The 19,279-nt window shown below is 33.5% G+C and overlaps 2 protein-coding genes across 12 annotated transcripts; both read left to right on the top strand.

Annotated features, from left to right (window-relative positions):
- The first annotated feature begins 947 nt into the window (after nucleotides 1–947).
- LOC112802161 (uncharacterized) lies at nucleotides 948–4,846 on the top strand. Of its 2 annotated transcripts, none has more exons than XM_025845257.2 (3): nucleotides 948–1,226; nucleotides 1,767–1,945; nucleotides 4,005–4,846. In XM_025845257.2, the coding sequence occupies exons 2-3, from the start codon at nucleotides 1,843–1,845 to the stop codon at nucleotides 4,658–4,660; spliced, it is 759 nt and encodes a 252-aa protein (XP_025701042.1). In that variant the 5' UTR covers nucleotides 948–1,226; nucleotides 1,767–1,842; the 3' UTR covers nucleotides 4,661–4,846. The 2 variants fall into 2 exon arrangements, with proteins under 2 accessions (XP_025701042.1, XP_072053590.1); XM_072197489.1 differs by having other exon boundaries at nucleotides 953–1,226; nucleotides 1,777–1,945.
- Nucleotides 4,847–12,566: 7,720 nt separating this feature from the next.
- LOC112802143 (double-strand break repair protein MRE11) lies at nucleotides 12,567–17,214 on the top strand. Of its 10 annotated transcripts, none has more exons than XR_011862557.1 (9): nucleotides 12,593–13,034; nucleotides 13,236–13,535; nucleotides 13,661–13,808; nucleotides 14,203–14,316; nucleotides 14,481–14,558; nucleotides 14,830–14,975; nucleotides 15,182–15,250; nucleotides 15,702–15,800; nucleotides 17,001–17,214. XR_011862557.1 is itself a non-coding variant. In XM_072197486.1 (8 exons), exons 4-8 carry the CDS (start codon nucleotides 14,206–14,208, stop codon nucleotides 15,703–15,705), a joined length of 408 nt encoding a protein of 135 aa, XP_072053587.1. In that variant the 5' UTR covers nucleotides 12,567–13,034; nucleotides 13,236–13,535; nucleotides 13,689–13,884; nucleotides 14,203–14,205; the 3' UTR covers nucleotides 15,706–16,008. The 10 variants fall into 10 exon arrangements, 5 of the variants coding, with proteins under 5 accessions (XP_072053587.1, XP_025701013.1, XP_072053584.1 ...); XR_011862562.1 differs by having other exon boundaries at nucleotides 13,661–13,884; XM_072197486.1 differs by lacking the exon at nucleotides 17,001–17,214 and having other exon boundaries at nucleotides 12,567–13,034; nucleotides 13,689–13,884; nucleotides 15,702–16,008.
- Nucleotides 17,215–19,279: the final 2,065 nt, after the last annotated feature.

Raw genomic sequence — 19,279 nt, 5'->3', positions numbered from 1 at the left:
TAAAGTATAAATATTTTTATTTATTTATATTTTATTGTATTTTATAAATATTATAAAATATTATAATTTCATATATTTAATTTAAATTATTTATCTAATACATATACAATGTTTAAATGTGAATTTTTATTATAATAATATATTAAAACTGTTAAAATTAAATTTATATTAATAATTATTAACAATAATAAAATTATAAATAATATTATAAATACACAAAAATAATATATTTTTTATTATTTTCTTACTTATAATGAATAAAAAATTTTTTTAGTAAGACTCACGCTAAAAATTTTTTTCTTTTTATTTTTTTTATAATTTCACTATATTATCAATAGTATTTTTTTAATGAAAGTATTTTTGTAGATGTGTCTAATAAAAATATTTTTTTTATGATTGTATTTAATAAATATATTTTTGTAGATATATTTTTTAAATATATCTTTTTATATATATATTTAAAATATAATAATTAATTATTATTGATGATAGATAGTATGTTAGTATCCTATATTTTTTTTTTAAACCTCCAAACAAAAAAAAATTTTTTCCGTTCTTTCTTTTCATTTATTTTCTTTCCACTAATTTTTTTCTTAAAACAGACATAGGGCTTGTTTGGGTGAACTTCTAAGAAAAAATCTTTTTTCGAGTTATCTTTTTTTAAAAGATCTTATAGAAAAGTAAAAGTAATTTTATATTTGGATATCTCATGTAAAAAGGTCTTTTATCTATCAATTATGTTTGGGTATAACAATATAAAAGTACTTTTTTGTTTATTTGTTACATGAAAAACATCTTTTTTTTAAGAAAAAAAGATCTTTTAAAAAAAGATGTAAATTACAACTTCTCAAAAAAGATCTTTTTTTTATTTTACTAGTGCTTTTACTTTTACTACTAGAAATTTGCCAAACATCCACATAGTGTAAAGCTCGAAAAGCCTTGTGTTTACTGCATTTAAAAAAACCCTAGATCATTACTCACCCCAACTCCCCTACCCTTGGCTATTGTTGCCGCTACAGAGGAAGTCTATCATCCTTCCTGCTCCTTCTCTGTCTTCGAACTCCACCAGAGTTGCCGCCGATATCGTTATTCCGTTCGACCTTTCCTCCTTCATCGCTACTGCGTTCAACTTCTCATCTCGCATCTCTACTCGCTTCTGTGCTCTCCTCTCTGATTACGTCTTTGCTCGCCTCTTCGCCCCGTCTCTGCCCACCCTCTCGGCCCTGGTATCACATTTTGCATTCTCAATTTCTGCATTGAATTTGCTTCATGATTCATGGATTTGATGAGTGATTTATCCTAATTTCTGCCTTCTTGTTGAGTTGCTGACTTGCTGTTTAATTGGAGAATTTTTTTGTTTATCGTAATTTCATTAATTTGATAGTAAATGGAGATTTTTGCTGTTTAATTTGATTGGCAATTTATCCTAAATTTTATTTCCGAGTTGATGTTTAATTTATGTGTTGAAAAGTAGGCAAATTATTATGTGAGAAGTAAAATTTTGAATTTTATTGTCATTTAATCAGTGAATTTCTTTATATATTTAGATATTTATATTGGTATATTTTAAATAAATTTATTTTATATTTAATTAAACTGATTCGACCACTGTTCAAACATGGTTGGATCACTGAATCTTTTAGTTCTCGCAACTTTGTGTTAAAGATTAAAGAAAAGTAAAGCTCCAATTTTGTCTTTATTCAATCTTCCGTAGCATTATTCATGTGATTAGTGTTGTAACATTTTTCCCTCTGTAAATTGGGAAGGTTTGCAAAGTAACAGCAGACCTCCTTTTGAAGCAGAAATTTTGTTAAAAGAGGAGCAGCAGCAGCCAAAAGACCAATGAATATACTTTCGGTTGCGCGTAGGTCATTGAATTTTGTTTCGATAAATCAGTTTCGCCAAACACATTTGCTCAGACGACTTTCTACACGGCGGGTTCCTGGTACTTTGCATTTTATCCATATTTTCTTTTTGCTGATATCGGTAGTTGATATTTCTCATTATTTGGATGTTTTCTTGTTTTGGTTCTAATTTTGTCTCTGATTGAGCTTGTGAATCTGTTTGGCCTTGTGAAAGTCTTTTTGTTTTTAATCCTGATAGTGCGTGACTGTAAATGTTGCTAAACAAATATGCTTTTGAGGGATAGATCCCCCCCCCCCCCCTTTTTCTCCCCAAAAAAATTGTACTTATAGAGTTTGGCATGATTTAGTTTTCATGTAGAAGAAGAACCAAATTTAAAACTGATTTATGACATCTCAATAATTTTGAACCAGTTTAAAACTGTAGACATGCTTACTGAATGAGAAAGCTCTTTGCCCCCCGTACCTGTGTGTGTGTGTCTCGGCCTCTCCCCACCGGATGCTTTAAAGTCTCTTATGTGGTTTTCATAGCATTGACTGTGTGGCTTTACGAGCTGATTTTGGCTGGCAAATAGCACTCACTCTTTCTATCAAGTAAAACCGGTAACAAAAATAACTACACCAAGCTAAACAAATTATGATCTGCAGCAGAAAAAAAAAACAGTTTATTAAATTAAGTTCCTTTTATTTAAAAAAAAAAAGGGAACTGGCTTTTAAATTTGGTTTTGGTTTGGTTCCAATCAGGAATGTTTCCATGCACAACCCTAAATCCTTGGATCTGCTTATGTTGTACATGTTTTAGACTTAGTTCCTTTTGGCATATTTGGGGGCATGAATTGTGAATGTCTTGTTAGGTATTACTTTATTATCAAGTTTGAAAATGATGATGTAACTATATAATTTACAGAAGTCATCATTATTAATTGAGAGCTGCTGAGCTATATTGTTCTCTTGCTCTCTGCTACAGATTTAATATTGTGATTCCCGAATTACATCATTATATCACATGCAATTGGAACCTTTTAAAGGCATGTTTGTTTGCTATTTTGAGAACTAATAATTCCTAAAGATCTACAAGTATGCATGATCCTGCTTTTAGAATGGGTTCTAAACACATCTAGTATTCCAGTCACAAGATAGATGTAATAAAGTAGGATAAAGAACCTAGAAATGCTGAAGAGTATGAGAATTTTCTTTTATAATATTTGTGTGTCTACTTGGTCTATGCAAAATAATTATAGTATTGCTGGCACAATGTGCATATTGAAAGGGGTAAATCTGTGTGCTGTTTTGAAGGAAGAAGGAATGGAAGTGAAATTAAAGAAAATCTCTGGACATTTCAATTTATAATATGCTCAGCTGAGAACTTCATGTTTGCTTCCTTTATTACAAGTGTAGTATTATTTTTGTTGCAAATGTTTGGATAAATATCAATGTCCTATTTGTTGTCCCAAACATTTTAAAAGTGACTTTATTTTTCCCACTTAAGACCACCAAAAATCAATAAAGGAGGGTGTATATCCTTTCAAAAAGTTTTTTTTTAGCAATTAAAAGAAATCCCAAGATTTCCAAGATCTGGTAATAGGTGATGGAAAATCAGAAAATAGAGAATGAATGGAAAGAAAATAGGGATTTTGGTTATGATGGGGTGTGTGTTAATGTGATTACTGAAAAATAAATTCCCTCAAGTTTTTCACTAGCCTTCTGAAATTCTGCAGTCCTTTTTGTTACCCCTCTCAACTCCAATCACTAGCAAATATAATATTCATCAAAAGACTAAAATGCAATGTAGTATTAGCAGAAAGTAAAACTCCTAATTCATGCATAACAGAGGGAAAAATATTGTATTATATGAATTAGTGATTGCTAATGTAGTGGATTTAATAAATTCTCACCTGTTGAGTTCTAACTAAAATATGCCTTTTATATTATGCTTCAAATGTTCGGAAAAGTCGTATAGTTCGATTTCCACTTTATTGATGCTTGTCTTAGTGTTCATCTAATTTATCTAAACTAAATCAGTTAGGTTGTTCTGCAGTAGTAGTATGGAGCGGTCCTTGTCAGATGCTTTCTGATTTCTGATGGGTTCATATGAATTTATATCTGTATTAATGTTTTTATTTGCATGCTTCCATTCTTCAGCACTTCATCATTTTCGGTCCTCAACACATGGATGGCCCATCAACGCAAATCCTACTTCCAAAACTTCCTCCCAACTTGCAGCTACCCAAATAAGATGGGCATCTCAATCTGCAACTACAGAGGAAGACAATAAGATTAGCATTGGACCCCGAAGTGGAGGACAATCCCAGGAAGATGACAAGGAAGCTGGAGTTGTTTATTATGGTCCAATCTCAAATACCATAAAGAAAGTGAAGCTTCTGTCTCTCTCAACTTGCTGCCTTTCAGTATCATTGGGTCCAGTGATAACCTTCATGACATCCCCTGATATGAATGTCATCCTGAAAGGCGCAGTGGCATCATCTGTAATATTCTTTAGTGCTTCAACCACTTTTGCCCTTCACTGGTTCGTTAGCCCTTACGTTCACAAACTGAGGTGGCAGCCTGGCTCAGACAGCTTTGAGGTGGATATGATGACGTGGCTCGCAACTTATACTCCAAAGACTATTAAGTTTGCTGATATTCGTCCACCTCAGACCAATAGGCCTTTTGTGTCATTTAAGGCTAACGACAACTTTTACTTCGTCGATGCAGAGCACTGTCATAACAAGGCACTTCTGGCCAGACTCACCCCACGAAAAGAAACTCATCACGACTCAGCTTTCAAAAACTTGTGATTTGAAACATATTTTATAGTAATTTACCTTTTGGATAAGTGAGGAGTATTTAGCCCTGCCTTGGAATTATGCTCCCTTGAGATTTGATCTCTTGTACGGATGGTATAAACTCTCTTAGATTTGATAAATAATGTGCACAGTTGGTGTGGCAATTTATGTTATATGAGGAGGCATGTTTGCTACTAATTGGAAATAATTTTATATTATTATGTTGTATGGAGTTATAGACGTGGTAAGGAGCATAGTAATCAGACCCGGCTCGACCTGGCCAGTTGGACCGGAAATCCGGTTATCTGGTTGGGCCGAGCCACTCATTGAACCGGTTGTGCATCGGATCCGGTCGAATCCGGTTCAATGAGTGGATTGGATCCGGTCGAATCCGGTTCAACCTGATGGGTTTTCATGAAACATGGTGACCTGGCTGGTTTATTTAACTCGGCCTAGGTTTTTTTTTTTTTTGTTTTTCCTTTCTACTACTTGAAACGGGGTTGTTTTAGACACTCCCCCCCCCCCCTTTCCCTTTCAATGAAACCTTGACCCAGCCAGCCTCTGAGACTTTGAGTGCGAGTGGAACCCCTCCAACCCAGCCAGCCTCGTCTTTGTGCTCTCTCTGTTTCACTCACTAGTTTATGGCCTCACCTGACCTCGTCACTCTCTTGTCTCTCCTCTCACTTCGGCAGTCGTCACTCTCAGTCTCTCACGGCCTCACTTCGTCGCTCTCTCAGTTTCTCACCTCGTTCCCTCATCTTGGTCGTCATCGCGGTCCCGTGTCCTTGCATTCAATTCATCGCCGGCAGAAGTAGACGGAACTAGTCAATCAGTAGCTGCTCCCTCGGGTGGTGGTCGTCGTCATCTTGTGTTGCGCCAGTCGCAGTGTTGGAACCAGTCAATCAAGTTAGCTCCCTTCAAATTTTCTATTTTGTTCTTTCAGTAGAATTGTTGTTGAATCTGGTGGTTGTTGCTGTTGTATTTGGTTTTAGAGCTGTTGAACTGGAGAGAATTTGAGTTAGAAACTTCGAATTGTTATTAAGTTTGATTAATGTTGTTGTTGTATTTGGTTTTAGAGTTGTTGAGTCTAGTTAATGTTGCTGGTGTATTTGGTTTTAGAGTTGTTGAACTTGAGAAACTTTGAATACTTGCTGGATAACAGAGTTGAATATTTGCTGGATAATGTTTGAGACTTTGAGTTGAATACTTGAATTTTGTTACTGGATGATAACGTTTGAATTGATACTTTGGTGGTTGTTGCTATGTTGCTTAAAAACTCATTTAGGTAAATTTTTGGATGCTGAAAACAAATTGTGGAAAAATCAGGAAATTCACTATGATATGCATATATTGTGACAAACTTGTTAGGAAAAGTGGGCTTAATCGATTTAAGTATCACTTCGCTGGAAAGGGAAGAGATGATGAGAAGTGCAAAAAAGTTCCACCTGCTGTTGCCTATCAATTTGGACAAAATATTAAAGAATTTATGAATAAGAAAAGGAAAGCTCAAGATTATTTGGTACTAGAGACTACTTCATTATCTTTTTTTAGATCATTAGTTATGTTTAAAAATTGATATTAGATTATTAATGTTTATAAAAACTTGCATTTTAAGACATTATTTTAATTTTATTTATATAATTTTATATTTTTTTAATTATGACTAAGTTAACCGGGTGAATTAGTGATTCATTGATTGAACCAATGACCTGGTAATCCGGCCATATGATCGAGTTGATTACCGGTTCACTTATGATAACTATGATAAGGATAGTTGTTTCTTCGATGCTTCTACACATTGGACATTGAGATCAGCTAGTGTAGACAATATGATGCACAAAAAACTTATCTTAGAAATATATCTTATATATTTTTTTAGTCTTAATTGAAACATTTTAAATTATTTTCGACAGTATGCTATGTTCTTGTGAATTTGTTTTCTGGTATAGAAACGAGGCTCAGTCCTAAAGAACACAAAAGGGAAACTAATTATAAATTAGTAGGGCGTAAAGTTCCTTGTTCATCATCAAACAATATACTCAACTTTTTTGGGAAGTGTATTCCAAAAGTAGAATCCAAAATTTAAATCTAGATTCTTGTGCACTAGACAATCAACACATGTATTGCCTTACTCTATATATGGAGTAAAGTATTATTTTTGTCTCCAATATTTGGGGTAAGCCTCAAAAGTGTCTCTAATATTTCAATCGTCCTATTTAATTCACTAACGTTTTAAAATTGACTCAATGTTGTCCTGCCGTTAGGGATCCGTTAACAGAATTGACGGCGGGACAAAATTGAAACGATTTTGAAACGTTAGGGACTTAAATATGACAAAAACGTTGGGGACAAAAATGATACATAGAAATAAATTTTAATTTTATCCTTCAATAGTATCAATTTTTTACTATACATAGTATTCATTTATTTTTTAATCACATCTAAGTAAATTACACTTAATCATATTACTTTCATTTTAAATAAATTAATTTTTTTATAATTTTACTCTTAAAGATTTTTAGTTATCATAAAATGTTTGTAAAATGACTAGTATATAAACTTGCAGAAAAGAAAAAAAAATATATATATATATATATATATACAATAAAATATAAATTATACCTTTTGTCTCTCTAATGTATCAAAATTTTTTAAAATTATAAAAAAATAAATTTATTTAAAATGAAAGTAATTTAATTAAGTGTAATTTACTTATATGTAATTAAAAAATAATTGAATTCTATGTACAGTAAAAAACTAATATTATTGAAAGATAAAATTAAATTAAAATTTATTTTTATACATCGTTTTTGTCCCCAACGTTTTCGTCCTATTTAAGTCTCTAACGTTTCAAAATCATCGTCAATTTTGTCCCACCGTTAATTTTGTTAACGGATCCCTAACGGCAGGACAACATTGAGTCAATAGTGAAACGTTAGGGACTTAAATAGGACGATTGAAACGTTAGTGACAACTTTGGGACTTACCCCAAATATTGGAGATAAAAAGGATACTTTACTCTATATATATATATTTACAAAAAATGCTCTATTCTCTATTCTTTTAGTTGTGTATGTTTTTTATGAGTGCATTAGGATGGGCTTCTAATTTTCTAGAGGTATTAATAATATCTAGAGTAAACACCCAACTCCATTCCTATCCATTCCAAATTAGGATAAGGCGACCCCAACCCTTAAAGTGAGCCATTGCGGCCCCTCTATTGTATCCCCTGACCAAAGTTGGCGAAAATGTCCTATGTGGCAGTTACCAGCTCTGATATGGACGTTTATTTAGAGTGAAGTACTATGTTGGATTTGGAGGAATGGTGATGGAGGAAAATTGTCGGTAAAGATTTTTTACAAAAATATCGCGTTACAAGTATAGTTTTAAACCAACAAATTATCCTTGGTCAACGTTTAAATTGTTTGTCACTTAAGCAAACCCAATAAAATTAATCGAAGTATTTAAACCACGGGTCGTCTCTCAAAGGAATTGTAGGGAAGTGTAGTTTATTATTGGCTATGAGGTATATTTTGGGGTTTTTGTAATGAGAAACGAGAAAGTAAAATGGCAAGAAAGTAAACTAATAACTAAGAAAACTCTTAGCAAGGAAAGAGAATTAGAAGTCCTATCCTCATTATCGTCGTCAATTGTGACGGTAAATGTAAATTGCCTTCACTTAGTTAACCTCTGACCAATGAAGGAAAGTCAAGTGCATACAATCAACTTGAGTTCACAAGTCTTAGTCAACTCATAGTGAGAGACTAGATTTAGTGAAGTTCAAGCTAATTGGCAATCTTCAATTACCAATCAACGAGAGACTTTGACAATTCAAGAGTCTCCAAATCATCAACCCAAGCTAAGAACACAAAAATCTATTTTAAAATCTGACCAATCATTTTATCAAACACTTGGAAGGCACAAAATAAAAAATGGAAAACTAACAAGAGATAGTAAAATCTAAGACTAACAAATGCAAGGAATCAATAACCAACAATTAAATAAAGAAGCCATAAACAAGAAAAACTTCAAATTGCATAAAAAAGGAATTAAATCTAACAAGAAGAGTTTATAAACTAAATTGGAAAAATAAAGAAATCAACAAGAGAAGATAAACTAAGATACTAGAACAATAAAAGGTAGAAAAGAAACTAAATTAAAGCAAGATGGAAATCTGAATTTGAGAAAAAATAAAACTAAAAGAAACCCTAATACCTAGAAAGAGAAGAGAGCATCTCTCTGGAATTCTACATCTTAAACTAAAGTGTGTCAAAAAAAATGAATGATTCGAATTATCCTTCCAGCTTCACTCTGTAGCCTCTTGTCTTTATTTTTGGTCCTGAAACTGGGGCTAAAGCAGCTCAGAATTCACCCCCCAGCGAATTCACTTTATTGAGGCACGTGACAATCGTCACGCGTATGCGTCAACCACGCGCACGCGTCGCTTTGATAATTCACTGGCCACGCGTACGCGTTAATCACGCGCACGCATCATTTGGACTATGGCTTGGTCACGCGTACGCCTCATCCATGCGTACGCGTCGGTACTAGCTTCTCAAAACTTCAACTTTTTGTGTTCCTTCCACTTTTACATGCTTCTTTTCCATCCTCTAAGTCATTCTTGCCCTCTAAACTCTGAAATCATTTAACGCACATATCACGACATCGATGGTAATAAAAGAGAATTAAAAATTAGCGATTTTAAGGTCTAGAAAGCATGTTTTCAATCATAGCACAAAATTAGGAAGGAAACTTAAAAACATGCAATTTACATGAATAAGTGTGAAAATAATTGACAAAATACACTCAATTCAATCTAAAATATACCATAAAATAGTGGTTTATTAAATGGACAAGGGTCGATTTGTCCCCATGCCTCCTCAAAAAATGAAACGTCGCTCTCAGCCACATGATTTCCAAGCCTTAATCCTTATTTACAGAATAACCAAACCCTTGTAATCTTATTTGCGCAAAAAGAGAAACACTGGATGAAGTAATCAGTTGTGGTGCTGACAAGTCCACTAAGAAGTACCTACGACGCTTCTAACTGTGCAATTGACAGAGTCATTGATGTCGTGGAGTGGAGTAGCTGTTGTCACCATTCAGGTTAGTAAAAGATTTTACGGTATCTAAAATTAGCAATGTTTAATCTCTATTCTTAAACTGTGTGTATATGTTGGAGTATTCAATGATGTTGATATTGGAGTGTTCAGTGATTGTGCTTTTTTTTATTTTGTTTTGATTAATAGTGTTCAAATTCTTTAATTAATTTGTTAAATAAGTAATGTTGACTATGAGTGGTTTAGATCACTATCACAGTCAGATAAAATGTCATGAAGTGGATTTTGATTAGGAGTAGTTATTTGTAGATGGACGAGTTTAAAATTGTTTTTGTTTTTCATCATGAAAATTTTTTTAAGAGGAATTCACAGGGTAAATTAGATTATGTTAATGGAAAAGTACAGAGTTAGCTACCTTTAGATATTGATTTGGTAAACTTCTTTAATTTCGAAGTGTTATTGAAGGAGCTTGGTTACACAGATTATAAGAATATGTTTTAGTTTGATAACATGTCACCTGACTTAGGATCTGGCTTACATGTAATGAAGGGTGATGCTAAGATAAATGACATGAGGTATAACAAGAGTAGAAACAACGAGACAAATGAAATTTACATCTACTTTGATCATCCGGTTAGTGTGCCTGAACTTGTGGATGAAGAGAAGAAAAGTGAGATTGTTATTTTGAGTGACTCATCATCCTCAAATGATAGGTATGAAACAACAGAGGATGAGCTCTATAAGCCTCCTCCTCCAGAAAAAGAAGATACAAATAGTAATAAAGATAGTGAGGACCAGAGAAGGAATGAGAGGTTGAAGAAAAAGAAAAAAAATGGTCACGCCAAGGAAGAGAACTAGTCAAGGCCCAAATAGTGAGGTGAAGTCTGGCCTAAATGGTGAAGTGAAGCCTGACTCAAATGGTGATTTGACTAAGGGTGGCCTACATATTATGGATAAGGCTAGAACAAGTAAGAGTGGTCCAAGTTATTCTCCTAAGACAGCAAAAAAAAAAGACTTTAAAGAAGTATTCATGTAGGAGGAGGTCACATGTTTTTAAGGATAGAAAAATAGGGGTGAGAGGTGACAGGGCTGATAGGCTTCAAGCAAGGGGTGGTGAGGGGGTCTGGAAATGGTTTAGAAGGGAATAAGGTGGTGCAAATTCTAAAATAGTTGAGAAAGAGTTAAACTCTGATTATGACAACCCTTATGAGTATGAGAGTAAAGCATTTAACAGTCCAGTGTCAGATGATGATGAAGGCAGGACTGTATTTGATGCATTTAATGAGGAGACAGAGTATGGAGATGTTGAGTTTAAGGTTGGACAGACATTCATTACAATGGATAGTTTCAAGAATGCTCTAAAGGACTATTTTGTATATGAAGAAAAGGGTGTAGTGTATCTAAAGAATGTAAATAAGAGGGTAATGGTTGCATGGACATGAGAGGGTTGTCCTTGGTTGATTCTGACATCTTAGAACAGTGCAGAAAATTCTTATCAAGTGAAAACTTTAGTGAATGAGCATATATAACATTCTATATTTTTGAAAATCTAAATATGATTTTATCTTACCAAGTTTGAACTTTATAATTTTAGAAACTATTTTATTAAAAAATTAATTAAGTTGACTTTAAATCAATCAAGATTCTAATATATCTTCATTATAATTGAATATTTTACATAATTTTCAATAATTGAAAAATAAAAAAGAATTATATAGTCTAATTTAAGTAACTTCTATTATGAATAAGTTATGTCTTATTATTAATTTGAACTCTTTATTTTATAAACTAATCTATTAAGAGTAATTAAATTAGTTTTATGAATATTTGGAGTTAAGTTAATTAATATTCTTGTATAATTTTATTATAATTAGTTATTTTACATAATTTGAAATTAAAATATTGGTAATAAAAAAATAATAAAAAATTTTATGATTTAGTTTAGATAATTGATATTTTGGATTTAAACTGTATTTTATAGAATGTGATTAATATATTTATTTTATAATTTAAATTAGAAATAATTATTTGAACTCGACAATATGTTGATAAATAGTATTTTTAAATACTTTTAATAGAGTACATTTGATTTTAAAATTATTTTTCTACCCTCTAATTTTATCTTTATCCCTTTATAAAATCCGTAACCCTAACCCTAAAATTCCTAAATTTGTCCCAAACCTAACCCTAACTCCTTCAGCCGCCACCCCTTACCCCCTTTCGACCCCTGTCCATTCCTCCAAATCCAACATGGCATTTTACTCTGAATAAACGTCCACATCAGCATCGGTAACTGTCACATAGGATATTTTTGTAACCTTTGGTCAGGAGATACGATGGAGGGGACATGATGGCTCACTTTTAGGACAGACAGGAGTCGGCGTGGGTGTCTTTTTTGACAGGGACTTCTTGGAGATGAATGAAGGACTTGTTGGTTATTGAAAAAATGTGCGCGGCACTATATCCGTGGGTTATATGAGGTCGGAGACAGATTATCCCGCTCACATCCTTTCAGATTATAATAATGTGCCCGACACTATATCCGTGGGTAGTGTGCCCAGCACTATATCCGTGGGTAGTGTGCCCGGCACTATATCCGTGGGAGGATTCCATTTATATATATTCGTGACCGAAAGGTGACAATCCCATGGAAATATGTTGAATAGACAATTGAACCAACAATTTGATATCACATCCAGTAAGACAGACATTCATCATTTTCACACTACAAAATTTATATTTATTTATGATAATTTTTTAATGGAAGTTATTAAAACCTCCATAATATATCTCATTTGTGACAAATTATAAAACTCCCACGGTTATAATACTCCCAATTCAGTTAATTATTCTAAAATAATCTAACTCAAACAAATATTAACTCAGCCCAATCAAAAAAAATCAAACAGGGCTTCGAGAGAGAGAGGACGAGGGAAAGTGAGATCTCTCATTCTCTCTGAAACCCTAGAATCAATGTCGTCACCATCGCCATAGCCATCGCCATCGCCATCACCACCGCCACCGCCATTGTAGCCGTCATTGTCTCCTTCGTCAGCACATCACCAGTGGAGTTATAAATGGAGGATGAAGTGATCGTGGAGCCTCTCTTCTGCTTCTGCATCGTCTTCCAGGATTCTTCCACTGGTTCTGCTTTTGCTCCGGTGGCTTGAAGCACTTAGAGCGTGGTTTCGATGCGAATGCAGTGGCATTGGCTGAGGAGATCTGGAAGGCAAGCGAGCGGGAGTCTCTGGAAGCTTCGATTGAAGCTGCTTTCGAAGCTATCAGATCTCGTGGAACTGATTTTCATGTTGTTCCAAGTCATTGCGGTGAGAATTTCTTCCTAATTTGTTCTTGTTTAGTTCGAGACTTAAGTTTTCTCACTCACTTCCATTCAGAATTGTTCAGACAATCTCTGTATTTTTGAGAGAGGTGAATTGAATTTGAGATCTCTATTAACTCTAATTTGTGCCTAGTTCAGCTTCATACGAATGCTTTCTCACTTGCTTCTATCATTTCAATGATTCCAGATTGCTATTTCTGCACCTTTTCTGTGGATTTCATGAACTGAATTGCAGAGAAAGCAAGAATTGCCTCAACTTAAGCTTCTCACGACTTCCAAAGTGAACGATAACCGAATAATCACACAACTGATGCACTCATTGCGGATTTAGGATCAGCATCTACTACAATTAATGATAGCAAGAAAGTTTCACGCCAAGACATTGAGCTTATAAGCAAATTCTACTAGCTTGTCAGGAAGCTAATTTAAAAAAATAAAATAAAATCTTGAAACAAATTTGTTTACAGATGCAAAATTTGATAGAAAGGTACCTACAATTATATGTGAATAAAGATGAAGTAGTGATAATGTTTTGATAATCAACTTTCTATATTAATTACATGATTTATTCACTATTAGATCTCGAAACTAATTTATTTGGCTCTTAAAAAGAGTCTATTTTGATTGTGTTGCTTGTTAGGTTAATCTCCTATTTCAGAGCTTGGAGAAATTATCATTTGATATGAGAGGCGTCAAGTTGACTTGGGAACTAAAGTCTCAAAAACTTGAATTTAAAGAGTCAGAGGAAAGGGTTGAAGAGGTGCTATTTGAGGAAAAACCTAAGGCTGATTGTGTTCAACTCCTACCCCATCCTTGATAATATCCAAACATTGAAAGTAAACTGGTGTTCTGATATAAAGAATTTAGTACCAAGCAAAGTGTCTTTCTCTAGTCTGACGGAATTAGTTGTATATTATTGCAATGCTTGGTTGTATCCTACAATTATATTAATTTGATTGGGAGCCTGACTAAAGTTTCTATTGTTTAGTTTAAGCTTGATTTGCTAGTTGTATAGGTAGACAACTTTGGTTGTATCTGGATTCTCTTGAGTTTTAATTGAAGATAAGGAATATAAATATGAGCATGCAGCAAGTTTGATTTTTTTTTACTTTTTTTTATTTTTTTAATACAGGTTACGTTTAACGGTTTTGCAGAAAATGAAGATACTTCCTGTCAATGATTTGGATATTGCATTACACAATTTTGCGAACAAGGATGACAAAAATGCATTTTATGTGTGTGTACAAAGCAATATTAACGAAACAAGAGTGAGGATTCTATTTTGCTTTTAAATGCCATTTGGCTTTGTCTTTGATATTTGTATGTTGTAGATCTGGTTCACATTGTAGTCCACCTTATCTCTTCTTCTCATCAATTTGTGTTTATGTGATACTCCTTCCTCTCTCATTGATGATTTATCGTGCTTCTGCAGAACAAAATTGCTAAGGATTCAAATACCATGAAGTTCGATGAGGAAGATTTAATTGTTAAAGTTGGAAAGTTCTTAGAGGTTTAAAGATCCATTTGTTTTAATGTTTAATAAACATGGCCTTGGGGTGAACGCCTTGATGTTATTGAGGCTTTCATGACATAGAATTCTAGCATATTATGTAGGAATGTATTTGCTTGTGTCCTTCCAGGCTCCGTCCATCACAATTTTCTTTGTAGTATTACAATTATTGGGACCTTAGTATGTGTTGGTATGGATCACTGTGATCTTTGATTGATGAAACATACATTTTCTCGTGTCATTAATTATTTTTTCGGTTATCATCTTCTAGGAACGTGTCAAACAAAGAGGTAGGAAAAGGTCCTCTAATGCTTCTCAAAATCCAACAAGAGGGAGGGGCAGAGGCAGAGGCAGAGGCAGAGGTTCTAGCACGATGAAACAGACAACTCTTGATGGAGCATTTCGCTCATCTCAAAGGTTATGACTCAAACCTACTAACCTACTCGTTTAAAAGAGAATGATATTAATTTTTATATAATAGACTTTTTTAATTGAATACTATGTCTGGAGGGTAATAACTCCCATTTTTAATTGCTTGTTGAGCTATGGATATACCAGTAATTATGCCTGAATAAGCAGATATAGCTGAGTTTTTTGTACTAACTGAGTTTTTAATTCTTAAGAACTTTAACAAGACTGTCCGAGAACTCATTACGCGATTACAGAAGATTGATAGTGACAATTATCCTGAAGTAAGTAATCTCAGATTTTAGTTCCTCTGAATTTTGTCATATTACTTATTCTCATTTGATCAATTACTGAAATTTTTTTTAATATTAACAGATACTAAGACTTGAGTGATAATGATTAATTTTCCCATATTTTGATGATACAAACTCTTTGCCAAATGTTAACCATCTAACTTTTTCTAATGAGAAAGGACATTGTTTTGTAGTTTATACTCAATTTGGTATGATGACTTAGATTTGAAAATCTCATGTATTGCTTGGTAATTGTTGTTTTCAGTTTTATTGTTGATATGATGATGGCTATGTCTAATCCAATTGGGCCTGTGACCTGAAAAGTAAAACACGTTTTAGACTTAGGTTTACTACTTTCTATCAAATACCATTGATAGGTTCAGTGTGTGTACCACAATATTAATATTGTTTAATAGTTCATTGCATGGTGTACTTTTTGCAGATAATTCTCAGCGGTGAAACATGGGGCACAAGGCAGATAGTTAAGGTTTTGAACAGTGAAGGGAAGGTTATTGCATATGCTAAACCATGATTCTCAATGGTAATTAACAATTTAGTATCGCCTAAACTGAGTGGAGTGACATTTTAAGTTTTTGTGTCTATTTTCCCATTTCATACCAATTTGATTGATGTAATTTGTTTAATTTTATATTCATTCCATACTAATTACTAATTTCTTTAAAGTTAAATAATTTTTAGTTTGATTGATGTAATTTGTTCAATCAATAATAGTGGTTTATAGCTTCAAATTGGTTCAGTTTCAATTTTAAATGGTTTGCAATAGTTCAGTTCGATGCAATTTTTTTTAAAAGAAATTCAGTTTTTGTGGGGGTTTTAAACCTCCACAAAAATGTCAAAAACTGCCAAAAAAATTCAACTTAAAACCCCCTCACACAAAACAGACAAAGAACTGCCACTAAATTATGTTCTGGGGGTTCTGCAAAACCGCCACAAATAAGCTCGTGGCACCTCAAATTTTGGAGGTTCGGAAAACTCCCACTAACCTTTTGATGGGGGTTTCAAACCCCCACAAATCAGAAAAAAACGGCCACTAATAAACTTATATCTTGTAGTGTCATCTATGTGACATTGTTTAGGTGTGCATATTGTAATTGGTTTGTCTATGTGAATACTTATGTTAACTACTAACTGCTATACTTGTTGTAATTGCTCTTGATTGTGCTTGAACTACATTAATTTGTGATTATGTTTGATTGGTTGGTTTGTGATGAATTATTGGTTGATGATTGAGTTATTTGGGCCGTGTTGAATTGGATGGGCCTGAGGCCGTGGTTGGTATGTTTGAGGTCTAGTTTTGTATAAAGTATCTAACTGGTTCAGCATAAACTTAAATGAACCTATGCTTAGAACAGGATGATCATTTATATCGCGTAGGTAACTGCTTTCATGTTTATGGTCTAGTAAAGTATGAAAAATTAAACTCTTACAGCATAGACTTAATTAAACCTATGCTTGGGACATGTTGGTTATTCATACTATCTAAGAAAACTTTTAAGATTTTACAACAAAGGAAAAAGGTTTTTGATTTTGAGAAATTTACCGAATTCTCTTTAAAAAGGATTTCTGGATTTGAAATGTGAACCCATAGTTTTTGAAAGACTAATAAGACGAGCAATGATCATTGTACTTTAAAAATAGTTTTATTTTACGCATCTTATTATAGCAATTCTGTAATCCTATAATGAGAACCAGCAAGGATGACGTTCTCAATCTCCTACAGGATTTTCTTTTTCAGGATTTGGGCAACGGAGTTTCAGAAGAGTTTATTTCATTTTCTGTTTATTCGATATTTTGTATTATTTTAGTTATTATTTTTCCTTGCCTTTATCTTTATCAATTTTGTAAGAGGGATAGGAATATGGAATATGTACGTTTGTAAGTTATTGTTATGTATATATAATTTTAAAGTATTGTATCTAGTCTGTATGTATGTATATGTATATGTATGTATATGTATATGTTTTCAATGAAAAAGTGTTTTTGAAAAAAGGGTTATGTGGTTTTAAGTTTTAAACAGGCTCTTATTTTAGTATTAAATATGTTTAGAGTAGTAATACCCAAGCTATCAGAAAGATGCAGCCGAAAGCATGACATTCCGATAGTGAGGATTGTAAATCATGTTGCTTGTATGCGAAGTTTGTATTCGTAGGTTTTGATGAATGACAAACCAACAAACGACATGAAAGACAAACCAACAAACAACTTGAATGAACAAGCATGTTGAAAGATCAACCAACATTCAACGTTGAGGAATGAAGAGTTGAAAGCAACACAACAACAACAAGAAACTCAAGTCCACAACATTTGAAGACAAGTATAGTGTCTTAGGACTTAGGTAACTTCTTGTTAAGAACCAATTGCTAAATCTCTCAACACACACTAACAAAATGTTTTGATTATCATATCATATGCACATCTTGCAATTCGATGCTAGCCAAATGGTTTAAAACTTGTTTTCAAAGGTACAAAGGCATAGGAATTGACTCCAACAAGTTTGAGATCAATCCTAAGTATTTTGAAGTGATTTTAAGCCATTCTTTAAGGTTTGCATCGATGCACACTCATCTTGCATCGATGCAAAGCATGCAACGACTTGTTGCATCGATGCAAAGATGTTTGCATCGATGCAACCTAGCTGAAAATTCAAATTTCAGCTTCAAAGACACATTTGCATCGATGCAAAGTGTTATGCATCGATGCAAATGATTCAAAAACATAAAAAACGGCTAGTTTTGACAAAAAGGCTCCATCCCACTAACTCCCCAACGTTTCTAAGGTTTAGGGAGTCTATAAATAGATGGATTGAAGCCTTATTTCATATACTTGAGTATTTGCAAACTATCTTGTTCATATTCTTTCATTCTACACATTTTTTAAGGTGTTATAATACACAATTTGAGAGAGCAATATCAATTGGTTCAATAGTGCTAAACTTGTAATCATACACTCTTCTAGAGAGTACTCATTTCATCTCAACAATTCTTTGAGAATTGTTTTCTTGTACACTTTGTAAATTGGAGTGTGATCTCCAAGGTTGAGTCAAGAGTTATAAACACTATAGTTGGTGAGGATACCAAAGAGGTATACTAAGTACTCAAGGCAAATCTTAGAGAAGGTATCTCTAAGTGGAGTGGGTTAGTATACGAGTGGTGATCATATACCGTGAGGTGTTAGAAACTAAGGACTCGGATTGTAAAAGGTTTTGCGCGGGCACCTTGAAGCTTGGCAATAGTGGAACTTCTCAATTGCGATTGAGAAAGAAAGTGGACGTAGGACAAGGATTGTGCCGAACCACTCTAAATAGAGTTTGCATCTCTCCAAACTCATCTCTTCAATATTATTGTCTTTTACCTTTGAGCAAATAAATTGTGATCGAAAAGTAGCTTCGTAAGTACTTAAGGAGTAGCTTAAGTCCGATTGGTGAAAAGCTTGATCAATTTATTTGAGTTGGTGTCTATTGGAAAGTAAAAGCTCCTTATAAATGTTTAGCAATTGAGTTAAGCTCTTGGAAAAATACTAGTACAATAACACTTTTGTATATTGTCTTTAACTTTCGCAAAAAGATTCATTGTTGTTGCAATACTCAATTCACCCCCCCTCTTGAGTAATTGTGCATAGGTTCTACAAGTGGTATCAGAGCCTAACCCTTTGAAAGACTTAACCGTTTAAGGGAAAAGATCATGGCAAGCACAAGCTTTAACAACAACAACACTAGCGAAGGTAACTCAACCGCTAGACCTCCTCTTTTTAGCGGAACAAATTACTCTTATTGGAAAAATAAGATGAGAATTTGGATCCGTTCTCAAGATGTGAGAATTTGGAAAGTGATTGAGAATGGAAATCACATTCCAACAAAGACAACAAGCGCTAAAGAAGGAGAAGTCTCCGTCTCAAAGCAAGTACCGAAAGGAGAAGATGAATATAGTGACGAAGATTGGAAGAAAGTGGCAATGAATGATAAAGCCATCAACTTCATTCATTGTGCACTTAACGAGCATG

Source organism: Arachis hypogaea, chromosome 1 (genome assembly GCF_003086295.3).
Source record: "Arachis hypogaea cultivar Tifrunner chromosome 1, arahy.Tifrunner.gnm2.J5K5, whole genome shotgun sequence".
Taxonomy (NCBI): Eukaryota; Viridiplantae; Streptophyta; class Magnoliopsida; order Fabales; family Fabaceae; genus Arachis; species Arachis hypogaea.
The sequence above is the reverse complement of the archived record's forward strand: the minus strand, read 5'-3'. Positions and strand labels throughout refer to the sequence as shown.

What these genes read in the sequence shown, in the direction of transcription:
- LOC112802161 (XM_025845257.2), top strand. Translation starts at nt 1,843, where the DNA reads ATGAATATACTTTCGGTTGCGCGTAGGTCATTGAATTTTGTTTCGATA. An exon ending in TTCTACACGGCGGGTTCCTG is followed by an intron (nt 1,946 to 4,004) that starts GTACTTTGCATT and finishes TCCATTCTTCAG; the next exon opens with CACTTCATCATTTTCGGTCC.
- LOC112802143 (XM_025845228.3), top strand. Translation starts at nt 13,731, where the DNA reads ATGAGAGGCGTCAAGTTGACTTGGGAACTAAAGTCTCAAAAACTTGAA. An exon ending in AAGTTGGAAAGTTCTTAGAG is followed by an intron (nt 14,559 to 14,829) that starts GTTTAAAGATCC and finishes ATCATCTTCTAG; the next exon opens with GAACGTGTCAAACAAAGAGG. An exon ending in GCATTTCGCTCATCTCAAAG is followed by an intron (nt 14,976 to 15,181) that starts GTTATGACTCAA and finishes TTAATTCTTAAG; the next exon opens with AACTTTAACAAGACTGTCCG.